This window comes from Rissa tridactyla, chromosome 9 (assembly GCF_028500815.1).
Source record: "Rissa tridactyla isolate bRisTri1 chromosome 9, bRisTri1.patW.cur.20221130, whole genome shotgun sequence".
Lineage (NCBI taxonomy): Eukaryota > Metazoa > Chordata > Aves > Charadriiformes > Laridae > Rissa > Rissa tridactyla.
In genome coordinates this window covers 22,534,338-22,553,616 of record NC_071474.1, presented here as the reverse complement: position 1 = coordinate 22,553,616, position 19,279 = coordinate 22,534,338, and the positions used below count along the sequence as shown (strand labels likewise).

At 46.4% G+C, this 19,279-nt stretch overlaps 1 protein-coding gene across 4 annotated transcripts in view; it reads right to left on the bottom strand.

The window, feature by feature from the left end:
• Positions 1 to 19,279, bottom strand: part of CSNK1G1 (casein kinase 1 gamma 1) — a 111,512-nt gene that overhangs the window by 37,879 nt on the left and 54,354 nt on the right. For all 4 annotated transcript variants that reach the window (XM_054213919.1, XM_054213920.1, XM_054213922.1 and 1 more), the window contains one exon: positions 15,662 to 15,731. In XM_054213919.1, coding sequence (XP_054069894.1) covers positions 15,662 to 15,731 — 70 coding nt within the window. The remainder of the gene's footprint in view (positions 1 to 15,661; positions 15,732 to 19,279) is intronic.

Here is a 19,279-nt window from a genome sequence, read left to right as displayed (position 1 = left end):
GTCCACCCGCACCCGTCCCACCGCCTCCCCGTGCTCACGTGGCTGAGCAATAAGTTGGATCAACCTGTAAAAAGCTTGGGGTTTGCCTGAGCTTGAACGCAGGAACGGGAACAGTAACAAACCACACGACCACGGCTCCTGGGGAGAGCTTCATCTGCGTCGGGTCAACCCCAGGGAATCACACCTTCCAGCAAATCTCCATTTCAAGGTCAAGCACCTTGGCTGATCCAAGTGGTGCTGTCCTGCTGCCACATGCTTCACAGCATGACTAACGGCCCTAATAACCCGTCGGATGTCCAGCATACCCCAACAAGCCACGTTAGTCCAGGCATCAGACGTACGAGTCGTACAGACAGTCCAAAGCCATTTCCAGGACGGGTTATGAAATGGTGACTGGCAGAGAGATGCCAATCAAAGGTTATGCCCAAGGGAAATCTGATTTTACAGCAGCTGCCCCACATGGAAGGCACGGAAAGAGGAAACCATCTGCTGCGGCAGAGAATACGTACTGAATGCTCTGTAGATGAGCATCACGAGAGGCTATGAATAAACCTCGTGCAACAGCGAGCAGCCCAAAATACAGCCAAGAAGAGATGAGGCAGCAAGTGCAGGAAGCTACATGTGGCACCTACATCAGCAGAGGTGCCAAAGTCACGTCCCTGTACACCAAATCGCCCAGAGACAACCACAACTTCTGAAAACCAAACGATACCGGCAGCTTCTGAATCACCCATTTTTTTGGCTCCCAAGGGAAATTGGTTTCCACCGCCCTTAGATGTGGTGTGGCCAAATAAAGAGGAGCTGACGTCCTCAATTGCAAGGAGAATTATGGAAGAATTTCATAACCTCTCTTCATGCGGGCTTCAAACTGCTGAGGAGCCCCAAATTAGATACCTGAAGACAGAGGGAGGGGGGAGCAACCCAGTGTCAAGCAAACGGCGGAAGATCAACGCGGGAATGCACTCTATGCGAGCAGCCAGAACTGTTCTTCATAGAGATGGACGCAGAGACACGACAGCGGCAGGAGCGCACAGAAAGTTCTCAAGGATTTTAAAGCAGCGCTGATGAATGGGACGTAGATTGTCACCAAATTCTCATTCAGAGCAGAAAGTTTATTTTTACAAATCACAGAACACAAAATTACACGATAAACAGCATAAATAGCAACTGCGCGAGAGCTGAACATCTACAGCTAAAATTAAACATGTTCCAAACAAATTAAACAAATTGCTTTAGAGTAGTCAACCCATTTAAGCTGATTACGCTAATGAGGATCTACCCTTCTCTTAATTTTCAAATCGGAATAAAATCCTGGCTGAAACAGAAGCTTTGCTACCAGCGTCAACTGGGCCAGGATCTCATCTTTTAACCTCTTAAAACACACCCCGCGATGGTGGGTTTAAATCTACCCGAATACGTTGGTTAACAGGTACGTTCATGAGCTGGAATGACAAAGTCTTGTTCTGACCTTCAGGTTTCCGAATAATCTGCTTCAAAAACAGAAAGAGGGGAGAAAAGTTAAGATAGGCTTCTTACTTGGAATGAAGTTAGCCTAAAGGTCTTTCAAATATTTGACTGCCTACGTTTCAGAGATGTCTCATTTCAAAGCTTTTCCGTACAGCCCTTCACCTTCAACCGTAACTGGCGGAGGCTGGGGAAGGACAGAGATTTTGGGTGATTGAGAACATTTTCTCTTGCTTGTTACAAGAGAACACCCAGCAGTTGAGACGCAAAGGAAAAAGGGCAGAAAACGCCGTTTCTGACTCCACTTACTTGCAGCTGCGCTGCAGGGAGAAAAGCGGGTGATGGCACAGGGTCTGCCACAATCTTGACCATCGTTCCAAGACTTTACAAACCTTCAACTGACATCAGATTAGGGAAACAACCTAAAAATAGTAAGCTGATCCAACAGGCACTCAAGAACGTCAACGTACAGAAGCGGGGCTCGAGCACCGCCATGACTTGGGGGTGACTGCAGTCCGCAGGCAGGTAGGCACTGTGGCAGCTCCCGTCCCACCACACTGACGGAGAGCACAGAGATGACCAACCTGCTGGGGAATCGCGTGTGTTTTCAGCCCACCTTATGACTGGATAACTTCCTTGCCCTCCTGAGCTTCGATGCGCTGGTTTCAGAGCCCTTGATTTACCTTTAGTTTTCTCTCACCCATCTGAAGGGAGTGAAGAGCAACTAGACCTGTGCAGAGCATCTGGCAACATCCCATGGTCTCCTGCTGGCTTCTCCGTGATCCTGCCTGGGGGGCAGCTGGGTTACCCTTGGCTTCGGCTCCTCTGGGAGAGGGGCACTCAGCAGAGCGTGGCTCAGCATGAACGGGTCCCAGCTGCTCCTCTGCCTTGCCCAAAGGCCAGTGAGGAAAGCAGCAGCGAGGGCTGCTGCAGGAGCCACCTCCTCAAACCTCGACTGACCATCGTGCTGGCTTTTTCTGCTCCCAGCCCCATTTATTCTAGATCTCTCCTCTGGAACTGCTCACCCTATTCCAGATGGCATCTCAGCAGCCCTTTCACAGCGTCATTATGAGCTCCTCTTATTCACGCTCCCCCCCCGAAACATCCTCCTGCTCTGTTTGCTCCGACTGCTGCCAGACACTCAGCTCTCCGCTGCCAGCTTTTCACATCTTTTTTCCTGCTTCGGTTGGGCAGTGAATCACCTCCCTTCCAGCAAATGCTAAACGCTCCGGCAGGGCTGCCCAACAGGAGAAGCTGCAGCAGGACTTTGCGCCGGGGAGAAGGGTGCAGAGCCGCCGAGAGGGAGCAGAGGCAGAGCAAGGCACTTCCCCTGCCCTTGGATGTGGAAGAGACACAGTTCAAACCCTCTCTGAACCCAAGCGGAACTTGGGAATAAAGCAAGGGAGAATGTCACAAGCTGGATCACTACCTTCTCCCCTGACGGTCGCAGAGCAAGCCCGGCTTTTAATGGGAAGAGATGACACTCAGCACACAACAGCCCAATAGTTGTGTGCGAGCCATGAGCAGACAGAGCTACTCTCATCTCCAACACGTTTGTTTCCACGCGGACTCCAAGACTCCAGCTTCACTCCAGAAACGCTGCTTATTTTGTGCCTCTTCTCAGGATATGCAGGATGTATCGGATCCCTGCTGTGTTTTGAGTAGCTTGTTAATATTTGAATCTACAAAAAAAAGGTACGGGAAAAGGAACAGAAGAAAACCAGACATGGGAAGAACAGAAGGAAGAACATATTTGTTCTTGCTGCTGGTAAAAATCCAAGCGATTTGATTTTTACTTCAGTTGCAGAAAAACAATTTTCACGATCACTGTGTTATTAAGAGAGGGTGGCATTTCATTTTCCTTGAGTTCCACAAGCTGCTCTCCTGATAGCACGGCTTGACTCTATTGAACAGCTCTTCATACACGCAGAGAAAGCAGCAGTTTCAGAGAGGGCACCAAGAGGATGTTCACATTTGTATTCATAAGAATAAAAAAAGACTGGGAGGAGAATCAGCCCTAGCTGGAAAGGCTGAGCTGCAGGAAAACTTCCATAATCTAGGCAACTTACCCACAAACACCCATTCCCGGTCAGTTTTTTAGCTGTAGCGAGTAAAGTACAGTCAAATCAAATTGTTTGAATTCTTGACAAAGACAAAAGAATAAAGCACAACACAATACATTGCTTTTTTTGGCAAGTTTCGGAGACTGAATTCACATTTCTAGGGCTCAAGGGAAATGACTGCACTCAAATCTCCACATTACTGTTGGATTTTATATCAAATCTCTTGTTCCAGCGATGATGGCAGTTGGCACGTAAGACATCATCTTAAGAGAAGGTTTCAGAAGAGTTATTTTAAACCACCCCAAAAAGTTCTAGCTTAAATTCTAGATTAATTATCTACCTTTTCCCACATACCTGCAATACAAGGACCAGGGTGGAAGAAAATAGCAAAAGGTTTCGTTTCACGTAATTATTCCTGCTTTGCTCCCTGGGCTTCTCTGCGCACTCAGCGGAGCCCGCGCTTTTGCTGAAAGGCATGAGAAGCTGCGGTGCTGCTGTTTTTTAAACTTTTTGAGGGTTAAGTGAGGGGTTACAACAGCCTACTGAAGGCAACGGGATTTGCCCAAAAAGCGGGGTGGATCCAGCAAGGAAGACGTGGCCTCCTGCTACGCCACAGGTCACTGCGCTGGGTGAGTTTTGCCGGTCGGTGCAAAGCCAGATCACATCTGCGCTGGCCCACTTGGTTCTGATGGTTAATACTGAAGAGAAATTGTTTCCTGCCCAGTTTTCCTTCCTTTTCAGTGGGTCAGCTCTACCCGCTGAAAGGGAATTAAGCAGCAGGTTTTGACTGCTTCATTTTAACCAGGTAACTGAAGTTGAGACAATTATGGGTATGCTCTGTGACTGCTTTTTGGTTTTTTTCTTCGAGAACAAGTTATGCACATTAATTACATTACAGATACAATCTACAGGAAGCTTAAGAAAAATCAACCAGAGAACTTCTCAGGTGCCAGCGAGCGCTCAGCCGCACAGAGATTTACCTCCAGAAGCACTGCCAAGGAAGAGGCTACTTCTTGGCAGATGGAAAACGCTAAGAAAGCAGCAATAATAAAAGACTTCTGCTGAATTGCTCCTCTGCTGTCCAGAGAAACATTTGGATTTGATCACACCATGTCCCGGGTGGCCCCTGCCCTTCATCAGCTCATCTCCACTGGAGACTGTCGGCTGGAGGCAGAGCTCTTACCGGCTCCCTGCCTCCTCCTGCCCACATGCCAAAAATCTACAGCATGAGTTAAGTGCTATAGCGAGTTCCTCTACAGCGCAAGTAAGTTTACGCTTACAGTGTGCAGGCCAGCTGCAAAATAGGGTGAAACCACCGCGGTGACAACGCGGAGGGAACTGGACAGCTTGAATTACAGCTCAGCTGCAACCCACAGCTCTGCACAGTGACCAGGGGTCATCCTAGCCAGGACGGCACAGCGACGCAAGGCAAAACTGGCACGTACAGGCGGCATTTGTCATGGATCCAAGGCATTTGGGTCTTGGATGACAGATCAGACTGGTCCCATTTAGCTGGATAAAGCAGACAACGCTATTGGACACGCAGCCCCTGCTTTGGGTGCTCAGGAGTAAGATGATGCTCGGCCACACTCAGGCAGCTGAAGCTGGCCAGCTTCTGCCTGCTGGACCACGGTGGGACAATCTGGGTGGCATTTCTGGCAGCACAACCACAGCCGCCATCCCCTAAATGTGCCGAGACCTCCTTGCAAAGCCGTGGGTGCAGCTCAGCCCCACAACACTCATACTGGGAGGGCAGCCCGACAGCAGGAATGCCTCGTGCTGCCATCAAAGCTGCTTTAGCATCAGCACAGGACCCAACATTAAAAAAGCCATGAGACCAATGCTATTCCAGGAGCAAATGGCAAACTAGCAAGTGATGGATGCTGAGAGTCAAAAACGCGTAAACTCTCCACAAGTCAAGAGATTGGCATTCATGAGCCCAGTAACTATTGTCATTTCTGAGGGGCAAAAAGGATTTTTCAGATTAGTAGGAAAGTGTCACCCAGCCTGATGGAAAACCTCCCAGTCCCTCTTATCACAGGAGAACCTCCTGCAAAACAGAAGTTCAGAGGCGCTAAGTAAGACAGGACCTCCAGATATCATGTCTTTTGTTTCACCTTAAGATAGCTGAGTACAAGCAGGTAGGAATGGAGTTTTGAAGGAAAAACTGCCACTTTCAGAGAGAAAAATTATTACAAAACTGCAAGTCTCCACCTGGGGCAGAGCCTGCTGAAAAGTTCTTCTGGCACAGCTGGATCCATTACAGATTCAGGGGCAGAGCCTATGGCTTATCTTTTAGAGATGGGAGGAGGTTTGGGCATAGCAGGCAGGGCACAGCTCAGAAATGCAAACTCCATTTATCAGCCGGCGTGGGGGGCGGGCAGCCCTGTGTACCAGAACTTCACTTGCGTCAAAACCTCCCTGGCACAGCTCAAACGTCTCCCTCTTTAAGGTGAAGAGCACCTTAAAAGCCTTCAGCCTGCACAGGATGTTTCGGAAGCACAAACATACGAAATGGATCCCAGTAAATCCAGGCACCCACCTCCCAAAAAGGGAACCAGCTTTATTTGCATCGAGGCCGTACTCAACACCTGACGTATCAGCCCTCCAGAAAATGAATTGACTTTTATAGCTCTAGATCTCAATTAGTTTCTAGTGCAGTGTCCTGACAGCTTGAAAAATTGTCATAGAAGGGCTAGGAACGGGGGATAGGCAGAAGAGCAAGGCTAACCGGTTGCTGCATCCTTATTAATTATCGCAGCCCTAATTGCCAAACTGGGTTTTCCATTCAACTTAAATACGAATTCCAAAGTTTATCTCCAAAACATTGAGTATCTTCATCTCCTCACTCAAACAGCTGAGGCACTCCAAGTCCCACGCACAGCCTGGGCTGCTGGCGAGGGATCTCTGCTTGGGGTTTGGCAGAAGGCACCAGAAGCAGCACGGAGACCTCCATTATGGGGGCTGGAACTAGATGATCTTTAAGGTCCCTTCCAACCCAAACCATTCTATGATTCTATGACCATTAAACGGCCCATCCCACTCCTCAAGCCCGGCTGGACGCATAGAGGGGTCGGGCCAGCGGCACATCACACAACTCGCTCTCAGCAGGTTGCCATCCACCAGCAGAGCCCGATGAGGTGCCGGGGGCGACTCAGCTGCAGATTCACAACTGCCGCCATAGGGCACGTCAGGCATCGAGGAAAAGCATCTGCAGGAAAGGCGTTTTCCAGCTCCCCAGCACCCCACCGTTCCCCAGCGTCGCTGGGCAGCGATTCGGAATTACTGCAATGGATACTGGAAGCATGAGAGAGAGAGAAGCATGAGGACTTTTCAAAATATAAAAAGGAAACTGCCCTAATCTCACATTCAAATATTAATGGCCTTGCTTTAAAAGCATCTGATACCTTCCAATTGACAAAGCCTAAATTAGCCCAAGGAAGTCAAAACTTCTGACGTTAAAAGAGGTGCTGAAATATGCATACTCAGGAAGCCCTTCCGAACAAGGGAACTGCCACATTAAAAAAAAAAAAAAAAGTATTTTTAGATAGTAAAATATTACTCCCCAGAGACCAACAGCAAGCCAGCTTTGAAAGCAGGCAGGCTGTGACTGGGTGTGTGACAGGAATCCACCACACTTTATTTTGCAATTCAAAAGCTCCGAAGTCAGAGATCCCTCCAGTTCAAAAGTTCGTTGGACTACCCCAACTTTATGACAAAGCTGCTGATCACCCTTCTTTAAGTGTGCAGCTAAGTGTGAGGGACCTCCCCGTGTTGCACTTTTTGTTCAAAAAGGCCATTTTCAGAGGAAGGAACGCATGGCTCCTTGCTGAGGCACCACAAACCTTCACCAATGGCATGTATCTTAGCAAGATTTGAGAATGAAGGGAAAAGAGTTTTTCCTCGCTGTTACAAAATTAACCCAACAGCTTCAAACGAGCGCTAGAGTCTATCACAGGCATCTGGAATTGGGAAATGACTAAACATGAGATGTGACTCAAAGGCGCAAGTTGCTTTCCATGCAAATAGATGTCAGCTTTTTATCACCTTGCAGGGGTAAGGCACTTATTAAATACTTAGAGTAACCAAACTCTTACATTCTAAAATATTTCCCAGTATTTGAAAGGAGGAGGCTGCAGCGCTCCTCCAGATCGTCGTAGGGTGACAGCTATGAACAAATGCTTCCACGCAACGAAGCGGGACACAAACGTGCTTCAGGCGATGGCCACGTGTCGCTCCACGCCAGCACAAACCCACTTTGGGGCGCAGAGGGGCCGTCCCCCCCCCAGCAGCTCTCTCCTGGCCCACACCAGCACCTGCCCACGGGGTGAGCTTCTGCCGGCTCACCTCCTGGCCACAGCAGTGTTTTCATCAAGGTGGCAAACACGAGTGGGATTTCTGTAGATTAAAGCGACCACAGCAACAGCTAATGTGTACGTTTGCGCTCCTTAATTAAACAGGGGTGTAGACGTCTTGTCTTGCGCTAACCCTCACTTACGTGGCCTCAAGTTACTCCAGCTCCCCCGGGGAAAAGCATCGCACACGGGGAGTTCCCCGTGAAACAGCCGGTATTGGCAGCACCACAGGGACTTGTTTACACCTAACCGTTCAACAAGTCTTACTGAAATGACCCCTACCTAATTGCTACATGAATGAGAGCATTGTGCAACCAGCACGGAAAGAATTTCTTTATAAAGGACACCGGTACGTACAAAGCGTGCAGCAGGTCAGGAGGAAAGCGAGAGCAACACAGAATGAGAAAAACATGCTCGACGTAGGGAATCCCAAAAAGCCAACTTAATACGCAGCATGGAGTAGCAGACAGCTCAGCTACATTGAAAAACATATATGCAAATATTGACTACGCTATGTAAAAGGCTCGGTTATTTATACCCCGTTCATCTTCCTTGGTCCTACTTCCTGACAAGTAAACAGACTGCTTCGCTCCAGCGAGTTGTGCCACAGAAAGAGGTCCAAAAGTAAACACACAGACTCCATACTTCATTGGAGGTGAGCTTGTTTACAGAGCAAGAATTAAAACAAAACCACAGAATCCGTCGATATTCTATATGTAACGACACAGCCCTCCCTGACTCAGTATCTTCTGCTCGTACGCTGTGACTCATCCATTGCGTGGGCTGGGGAGAGCAGAGATCTTCTCGGTTTCCTGGGATTCTCTGGCACATCAGACTCCTGCCTTCCACCACCGCACCGTAGAGCTTCATTACACTTGACATCCAGTTGCCGATGTCACCTGCCCGTCCCAGGGACGAGCGCTGGCTACAGGGCTATTGCATGAGACTTGAGGCATGTTGACACTGGACTGCGCCGAATCACGTGTGCCAAGGTGGGACGGCGAAGGAGTGGGGGAAGGTGTGACTCACCCGCCAGCTGACATAAAAATAAGCTACTACTGAATCAAAAATGCATGACTCCTTCACACCATGCGCGCAGGCAGAAGCTGTCACTATGCGGGAACTCGATCATCAGCTCAGCGCGGCCAAATGAAACCCGAAAATAAGCAATGCTCCATTTTACCTTCCAACGGCAGGGCTTACAGGAAAGGCATTACATATGGCATTAACAACCACAGGGGAGGGATGCCAGAGATGCTTTGAAATGTAGTAACGAAAAAATAAAAATAAATCATTCCTGTACACCTATGGGTCACTGCTGGAAAGTCAATACTTCCCAGGACCACGGTGAATTATTTATTTGCGTGGAAGCAGGAGACTGAAGAGCAGTTTCCTGATTGCGTGGAGATGTTTTTTTGCCGTGGTCAGGCCCTGAGAGAGAGGAACTGGGCTTAGAGCGATACAGTAAGGGTCACGCAGCAGCGGGCTTCCCTGTCCTCCAGAAAAGGCTTAGAGTTCAGGGATACTTTGGGGAAAAAAAGTAATTAGTTAAAGCCTTGCAAGTATCCACAGTGCAGCAGACATGTTTGCCTTCACTTCTCAGCAAAGCAAGGCTCACAGAAAGAGGTCAGTATTTTTCCCCCCCTCCAACCAGCATAGCTTGGGAGAAAAAGAAAGCTTTCAGACAAAGCTCGTCTGAAGTCCCAGCGGTCGGCTTCCATTTCTTTCACGGATATGTGAGCTCCACTAGATATGACAGCAGCTGGATGGAGGAGAGGCTTTATGGTGGGACAGGCAGGTGCTACCATCCTCCTGCAGCACATCAAGTGACGTGGAGCACCTCCATGGGCTCTGCTGCCACGTCCAGGGGACAGGGCAGCCCAGTGCCCCAGCCTGCAGACTGCTTTGTCGCACTTCTCTTCCCTGGGATGCAACAGCTTTCCAGAAATGTTCCTGAACAGCATCTTCAGCTTCCCTTTGGAAAGCGACGTTAAACACCCGGCAGACGAGAGACGTGCTGATGGCACTGAGTAAGGATACAAAGGTTTCTAGAGCAGGAAACACAGCAGTGTCTTAAGTTTAAAAGGCTTTGCAAATATAAACCACATTAAAATGTTTTCTACTAGAGCTGAGAGCAGTAGGATCCACCCTGCAGCCCCACCAGAGCGGTCAGTCGAGAGGAGAGGCCGGTATCTCCACAGGCAACTCAAACCAGCTGGCTAGAGATACCACGGATGCAAAAGGACGTGTAGGAGCTGTGGCAGATTGCAGCCAAAAATCCAAATGATGGGATGGGTGGAGATAAAAGCATGGCCACATACACCTGTATGTCCACATTACACACGGGAAAGACAGCTCAGGCCAAGGGCTGCTGAAGAGCTAGAAGCAGGGACTGGGAAATACAGGCACTGCTTGCTGATAAAAGATGAGTTCCCAATAAAACCTTTGGAAGAGAGGTTTCCCCCGTGAAGCCTGCAGGACAGTTTAACTTGAAGGAAAGGTGAGAATGCGGAATCAGTCTTAAAACAAAAAGAACATTCCTGCTGAAGTTCCTCAAAGCAGGTCAATATGCAAGAAGAGTCCACCAGACAAAGCCAACGCAATCACTAGGACCTTAGGGGGCCACCAGCAGGACCCAGCTGCTGAAGGTGGCCCAACGGGCCTGACAGGCCTCCTGCAGCTGCATGAACTGCTTTATTCATCCCAAACCAAGTAGGAGAGACCTGGGATGCTGCTGGCTGCACCTTGTACGCTACCCAGGAAACACAACCATCCCAGGAGTTAGGAGCTGGGTCACTTTGACCGTGGTCAGAGTATCTCAGTTTTGCTCTGCCAACACCAGTTTCCGTACCCCTATATTATGGGGAACCAGACATTCAGACAGCCAGTGGTAGGGATGGAGCTCCTCCACCCACCATCCTGCAAGATGTAGGGCCTGATTATTCAAGATTTTTTATGAATTATAAGAAGCCAAGCCTTTACTCCACAAACTTCAAGTACAGGGGACAAATGACATGCTCAAGTGACTGATCCAACACTGGAAACACGCTGGAGACCTGAACTTGGCAGCCCTAGGAGATGTAAAACATCCAGTCAAGTTGGATGGGGGAGCTCCTCCTGTCCCCGAGGGATGGAAGCAGCAGATTTAAGCAGCTGTACGAGGCCTCGGAGTAAGGGGAAGCCCAGGAGCTGAGGAACCAGTCTTGAGGAGGAGGGGAACACCTGGAACAGCCAGTCCTCAAAGAGGGTCATAGAGCAAGAGCCTAATTTTGGGGAATACCCAAATCCCACTTGGACTTCTTGTGGAAAGCTGTGCTGCTCATGTTCATATGCAGATAGCCACTATCCAGCAAGAAAAAATTTAGGACCGACATACTTTTCTGGTGGTGTCACCATCTGTGTAAGATCCTGGGGATAGCTCAGGCCAGGGTGAATCTTCTGTGTCAGGATGTCCATGCATGCTTCCACGGACTTCATGACAAAACGCAACCATGAAACAGTTCAGTATGACACCAGCACCTTACAGGACTGATGACAGAGTAACACAACTAGTTTGCAAAGAGATTGTTAAAACTACTCCAATTATCCTGGTCAGCAAATGGATTGTATCCCAGACTACCTAAAACCTAAACAAATTCTTGTCCTTTCCTGAGACACCCTGTGGACCGACCATCAGGTCTTTGACTCTGTGCCTGCCTTTTTTTTTTTTTGCTTCGCTGGCTGCATTAAGGCAAAGCAGTCATACACTATTTTAGGTTATTAAATATTTAATTCCACAGTGAGAAGAAACCAGCAGATGGTCACTGTGCAGCAGGCCCTTGCCTCTTCTTTTGAGGGGGTAGAAAAGTTCAAGGAAGAAACAGGAAAACCCATTTCTATAAGGAAACCCCTCCATTCTAAATGGAGAAAACCCTCCCATTTAGAGGGGCAAGGTAGGAAATTACAGGAGAGCTATTCGTTTCTCATACTACAGGGAGGCATTGAAACATCAGAGACAGCAGCAATTCCTGCAGAAGCGCATGAGAGACAGCTGTTGGTCCATTCTTTCGACCCAGGACTATCTCAATTAGCTACTTCTGAATCCATTTGATATATTGACTGGTATTGAGCTACTGAGAAGTACCAAAAAGAGCTACGTTCATACGGTTTAGATCCCTATATCAAACTTTTGCTCCAGTATATCTTATCTAGTGTGAAATACGTCTTAAGATGTATGAGACACAAGAAATCCAGTCTTCTCAGCTCATCCAAGCTGACTAGTGATCTTCAGCCGAGTCACGTGGCAGATGAAGAAGCTGGTGCTGATGGAAGCACCAGATGCAACTTCAGTGCCTTGTCTTTAACCATCGATGCCGATGGAGCACATGGCACAGAGAGCCACAGCAGAGCTGAGAAAGGAAGAGGCAGCTCTCACACAACTGTGCTGCTTCCTCCGTTCACGCAGAAACATCTCACACGGAAGCTCATCCCAGGAATTAACTTCTGATAGAGCCTTGAATTATTGGGCTATTTCTAGACCGAATAGCTTTAAAAAGAAAAGAGACTAATTTCACTAGCTTTTGATGATGGCAACAAGTGAAGCAGATAACCAAGCCCAACATACATCCTTCAGGCACTGAACCGTAGAATCGTTCTAAAATTTTGGGGCAAAAGCCCCCGCGGAAGTATTGTGTGCAATATACTGCAGGACCAGAGTCAGCATTACAGAGCTAGTTGCAAACTTCTCTCCAAAAGCAGCACTTGTCCTACCAGTACGATCCAGCACTTCATACCTCCTCACCAACCAGTTGGGTTTCTGCAGGGGTTTTGAGGCACAAAACCTTTATGCTCCTGAGTTTGGAGGTTGCGCTTCTCGATCTGGTACGTTGCAAGCAAGTCGTGACCAAGTTTTCCAAGACCACTCTCTTGGAAGACCAACTGCCACAAAACACTTCCCTCCAGGCTAGTCCCAACGTCATGTGGACACATCCAGCCACATACCAGAGATGAAATATCTTTTCGACACGCACAAAGCCATCCTGCAAGAAGATTCCTACTTGATCCATGGCCAAGGAGGTTGGTCCCTTCCAACCTGAGTTTTCCTATGATTAGTATCCAAGAGTAATATACTTTAAAAATATTTATTCTGAATATCCAGGAAAAAGGAAATCACCATCAAATTTCTTCTCATTAGGAAAAAACCCATTTTTCTCCAAATGCTGCAGGTGATGATAATTCTGACGTCTCAGAGATGCTGCTCAGTGAGACCATCTGGTTGTACATGCAGTTGAACGCAGCAGTTGCACTAACAAGAGGACCACGCTGCTACTGCGGCGTTACGGCAATGCTTTTACTAGTCTTACTTTTTAGGCTAACGGTGGGAGGTTTGCAGTTGGCCGCGTTATTTGGCAAGATTAATTGGCCAATTTATTGAACAGTATGTCACATGTAACACTACTGTTGCTCTCCTCTGAGTCATGCACACCATGGGTTTGGACACTTTCAGTCTTCATTTGGCGAGTCCACGACAATTTCAAGTAACCAGTCGTGCTTGCTGGAAGTTCAAGGCTGTGAGTTTGAGCAGCCGAAGTTTTTAAGCAAGGACCATTAAGGGGAGCCTGGCATTAACAACATCACTGAGAACAGACCCATCTATTTCCCCAAAGCAGGCACATATTTAGCACCAATCTGTTTGTACAGACAGACGGTCTTCCCCTAATTCTCCGCATGGCTTGCAGACACCAAGTTAAGGTGGCAGTCTGACTCCACCAAAATTTATTTTGTTCAGCTTCCAAGTTTCATGGAGAGACCAGAGATGTGGCTTACATCCTCCACCCGAGCTCCTGGCCTATTTCCAGTTGTTTTAGCAAAACTCTAGCACAAGAGCTTCTAATGGCATTCAACAGATTATCAGAGCTGGGTTTGCTGTGCCCGTGGGACCACACAGAGAGAGAAATAAAAGTCGTGTTGCTCACGAGGCTTCTCAACAGTCTCTTGACAAATACTGGCAAAAAGGCTTGAGATGAAAGTCAGCACCACTTCCCCCACAACGAAGGGAAGGAGAGATCTTGAAGGCAAGACCTTCGTGTCTGATGGCAGCATGCTCAGAAATACTTCCATTAGCATGCATGGCATCAGACAGGGCAGAAATGCCCTGCGTGGGCAAGTGTTGTAGGATGAAAAGTTTAGATTCATTAGGAACAGGAGAAAACCCATGAAAAAAGTCTTAAGCTAACCAAATAAAGCCAAACTCCCAACATTTGTTGGGTTTTAAAATTCCTCAGTAACATCTTTAAAGAGCGGTAGAAAGCCGAGAGGTGTAAAAAAAAAAAAAAGCAGATTGGGATTCATTCGTGTGTCGTGTGACACATGCGCCGGGGCATCACAGAGATGGCAAGCATCAACAGAACTCAAGTAGGGAGCGAAGAGCGGAATTAAGTGTATCACTTATTCTGTGAGCCGGCGTCTGATTTATGTACTACACGGGCTTCAGCAGAAATGCCCCAGGTCTCAAAAGCACGGGTAATTGGAGTGAAGTGACAACATCAGCCTATCAAGAGCTTTGTGCGCAGTACCAGATGCTACCACTGGAATACAAAATACACAGAAAAGAGCACTTTATTTCAGCAGAGAATTCCTTATTTTAGTGTTTCCAATAGTGACAACTTACTCGGTTCCCACATCCCAGATTTTGCATCCTATAAGAAGCAAAGAAGCCACAAAATGCAGAGTGCAATAGCACTCAATCTCCAGAGGATGTGCTATGCAAAATTAAGGAAACCGCTTAGAAAAATTAGTTGGAAGCAGACAGGAAAAATGCAAGACACTGTGTATTATGTGCTCAGACTAAATATATATTTCATTCTGTTCAACTTAGTATTTTGGTAATATGAGAAGGCATCCTCTGCCAGTGGAAGCTATGTCCATCCAGGGGAAACAGGAAAAATAAAAACAGAACAAAGTGTGGAAAAAAAATAATTACAGTAATGTAGGAAACTTGCCAAAGCCCAAGGTCAATATATGATCAAGGCACAGAAGGAGCAGAGAAGGTTTTGCTTCAGAGAGACTTCCTCGTGCGGTGGGAAGTCAAGGCTGGGGAAATCCTTGGCATGGGAAACAGCACATGCTAAAAGTCTATATAGGTTTAAAAAGCAGCCACAAATTCAGGGAAGAAAAATCCAAACACTATTAGACACAAGCTCAAGCCTTATATTAGGGAAATCAGAGAGCTTGCCAGAAAAAAAAAAAAAAAAAAAACAAACAAAAACCAAACCCACCTTTTGCTTATCCTGTTATATTCTTCTCATATTTGCTGCAGAATACAGTCGCAAAGAGGATACTGAGCCCACAGGCTTTCGCACACTCTTATGATTTAGTAAATATCAACAAAAACGGTATTTCAGGCTTTTATTAGGAAAGCTCTATGGTTTTTTTACACAATTTCCTAGGTTTTAAAACTTTACGTTGCCTTTTTGAAGTCTGTCATTCTATACACAAATGACTTTCCATCCAGTGATGGTTCCTATGTTTTACAAACACATTTACACGGGTATTTCCCGTATCAGTCAATCCTCACTTAGGCAATAGCCAGTTTACTAATGAGAGTTTCTAGCTCCAAATAATTATCTTGTATCATTATGATGTTATTCTGAACAAATCCCTTCCAAAAACTCACATGGGACCAAGAAAGTTTGTCCAGATCAGTAAGTTCAAGTCAGAGTTACACAACAAATACGATGGTAACATTTCATTTAATAAAGAAATCGCAAACTTTCTCTAAGCTTAGGGTATGTTACTTACCCGCGCTTCCAAGTTGTTTATAAAACCTGTATTCTAAATGAAGCTGCGGTGCACGTGATTTTATTGGTTCCTAAAACAGCAAAAAAAAAGTTGGTTAAAATCAGTCTGCCTGAAAAAAGTTATATTCCATACTTGAAGTTTTGTGACTGTATATAATGCTTCAAGTTTTAAGATAGAATACCCTAGGACTGAAAGTCTAGCAACAGACTTCATCATTAGACGTCATTTAAATAAGCAAAGAACAAAAAGCAGTAAGACTTGCGACATGCACTCTGGAGGAGAAATAACTGCCGCGTTTAAACCCAAAGTGCATTCATGGCAGTGAAATTCAAGAATCGGTCAACAAAGCTCCTGGGTCCTTGAAGAACGACCCTGGACATTGGCAGGAGGAAAGCCAACGCTGCAAAAGATGAAGTCCCAAGTTCACTTTGTGGACTGTGGTTGCCCACAGTATTTTTGCTAGTCTATATTTTTGAAAAATGTTGAGTCACGTATCTGTGTTTTAAGTCAGACCGCAGTTGCATAAAGCTACAATCTTGCTCGCAGCGAGCGCTACAGTGCAGCCGCTATCTAGTAGAAACCCAGGAAGAAGTCTCCCCCCTCAGTAGCAGGTGTCAGTCAAACATCTCAAAGCACTCAAGAATATTCTATTTTTATACACAGAATAAAAAAAAAAAGGCTAAGTCTGCAATGCACCCAAAACGTTACATTTCTCAACTGTTACTCATCTGCGCTTTACGCACAAAACTTAATGCCTATGATCCATAAAGGATTAACATGCAAGATTACAAAGCTTCTAAAAATATAAAGTTAATGTGGAGAGGATTAAGAGACAAGTAATTACATTTTCAATAAAATCACGCACTTGGGGTAGGCACCAATGTGGATGCACCAACTGCCCGGACAGCTTTGAAAGTGAAGTTAATACCGGCCTCAGTTTTTGTTTGGATGTTGCTTATTTCCCTGCTCTTGAGAAAAGAGACACTCCATGCTCAGAACTATGTAAAATTCATAGCATGGTACCAAAACTAGTCTGAGTTTCAAAAACCTGCTAAATAATCCTCTATTTGGAAGTTAACTCAGCATTTAGAAGTTTGCCACAAAGGAGCCCCCTAAGAGTAACACACACACACAAAAAAAAAAAAAAAAAAAAAAAAAAATCGCTTTGTGTTTCCCATCAGCTCCTGTGAGTTACAGCAAAAGCATCCAAAGGAGGTTGAACACAGCTGCCAGGAGTTTGAGCTGGCTCCGATCCGGTGAAGTAACTCTTCGGCCTGCACGGGAGGACACGAAGGCTTTCGCTGATCCACTTGTCTTGTTCCACCTCTCAGTTTGTAGGGTAAGACATCCACGTTTGGCATGAACTCCATGTTAAAGACTTCTTTTTAAGTCAGAAGAACGATTTTTGTACAGGAATTCAGGCGATTCAACTTCCAGCCAAGCTGGCCACCACCAGCTCAAGTATACCCCGCTTTTGCCAGCAAGGGGCAAAAATACTCCCGGGTGCTCCTCAACTTTCTGATACTGAAAAGCTTCAGAAGTCAAATATGACCAACTACTGAGAAAACTACGGTGAAAAATATTCTGAAGGCAAAGCTGAATCCGTACTGAAGGCAAGTATAAAGCAACACAAAAACAGGTTTGTTACATCAGTTGCATTTAAATTAAGATAATTGTTGCTGATGGCTTGAGGGAGAGTCTATAGACACCTGCGCAGCAAAGGGATTCAGGGCAACAGGAACTCAGCCTGTTCAGCAAAGAGTTTATGTATCCAGTTAAAATATTTGGATAAAGTTAGAAGGATAAACGTACTGGGACGTGAGGCTGCCCGTGACAAAATCAGAGGAGGTAAGTCCAAGCCACATCTGCATCAGGAGCTGCTGGAGCCTGAGCTCTGGACACTTGCCAGAGTCGTGGCAGCTTCCGAGAAGATCATACCAGAACAGATGGTTGTCCTGTAGGGCAAGGGCTTAAGGATGCTGGCAGATGTTGCATTTGTAGCGAAAATAACTGAATTGCTACTGCCTAACGTACAAAATCCACAGCTCGAACCAACGGGCATCATGATCCCGCAGGAGAGGGCAGAGTGTGGCTCCTGCGCTCAGGCTACATCTGTGCGTGACACGGGCTGCTTTCACGCAGGGGAGAAATTCCTGCTATGTGCCACTCCGCATTAAAAACCCCCAGAAGATTAAACCAGTAAACACAGCTATGGCATTTCAGAAGGCAAACTCCTCCATGAACTAGATGCCCTTAACCAAATAACGCTCAGCTGAAGAGCAGGACGAGGAGACAGGCAGTATTTTTCCCCGCCAGCAATTTTCTGATGCAGCACAATCCTCGCCCCCAAAGAGAAACCATGGGACATTAGCGCTGAATTTCACAGCGCTTTCTGATCAGCTCTTCGGCATCCATCACACAATTCTCTAATTTTCCAGCTTGAACATCATGAGAGGAGGCATGAATAGCTGAGACAGCAGGGCTGCAGTTGCTGAAGATGATCTCACACAGCTAGGAGGACTTGGAGCAGAGTTCTGACTTGGTCCAATGACGCAGATAAAAGAAAATGTTGCCTTCGAGTTCATTGAATGCGGCTACTGTATCACTAGTTCGCAAATTATTTGAAGGATAAAGAAAATTACAGTTAAGTACATGTATAAGAGAAGCGTATTTGCTGCTGAGGAGGCTGAGCAATTCTTACTCCTGGGGTATGTGATCTGACATGAGGAGACCAAAAAACCCCCATCTCTTTTACTGTTCCCTCGTTAATCTTCCCAAAACTGGAGCAGGTAGGCGAATACCTGGATGGCCACCGCATGGCAATCCCAGTCCTTCAAATGTGACGGAACAGAGATTTTTAAGCCTGAATTGCAACAGCGCAAATAAAACTGGAGTGTGCTGCAAAGTGAGTGCTTTAACACTCAGATATTTCAGGAGTGGGGGGAAAGAAAGAATACTACTGGGAAAAATAGGTAAGATTAAGGTAGCAATAAAGGTAATGCCATTCAGCTCTGCCATACAGCTATTGAGAGGTTTCAGGTTACTGGGAGGTGTCTCTGCAGGCACTGTTTTGAGAGAAACAAGCATCCCTTGGACTAATACAGCTGTGTTTTTCCTGTATTATGAATTCCTTACGCCTTCCAACGCTATAACTTTGTGGGTTTATCTTTTAAAGCAAATTAGAAGTGTTGTCAATTCAATAAAACATCTCGTCTGCATACACAGCACATTTTATATTGTCAGATCTGCCTAAAAAGTGAGTTACGCAGCAAGCCCCAGTCCTCCTTCCTGATGTGGATCCATATCAAGGACATCCTTAACTCCACTGCAGGCATTTATTTATTTATTTTAGGGAATATCTTCTGATGTTTGCCAACAGGCTTGAAAACAAGTCCCTCCTGCAAAGCCCTAATTATTTTTCATCTATGATGCCTCATATAAGGAGAATACTAGAGATATAAAATCTGTGGCACTTGAACGTGACCAGAATTAATGTACCAAGTCCATCTTGATCTTCTGTAATCTGAAATACTCCTCTCATTTTGCCAGACAACATCGTTTGGGCAAACAGGCGGGTTTGCTGCTAACATTGAGTTAGCATTACAACTTTAACTTCAG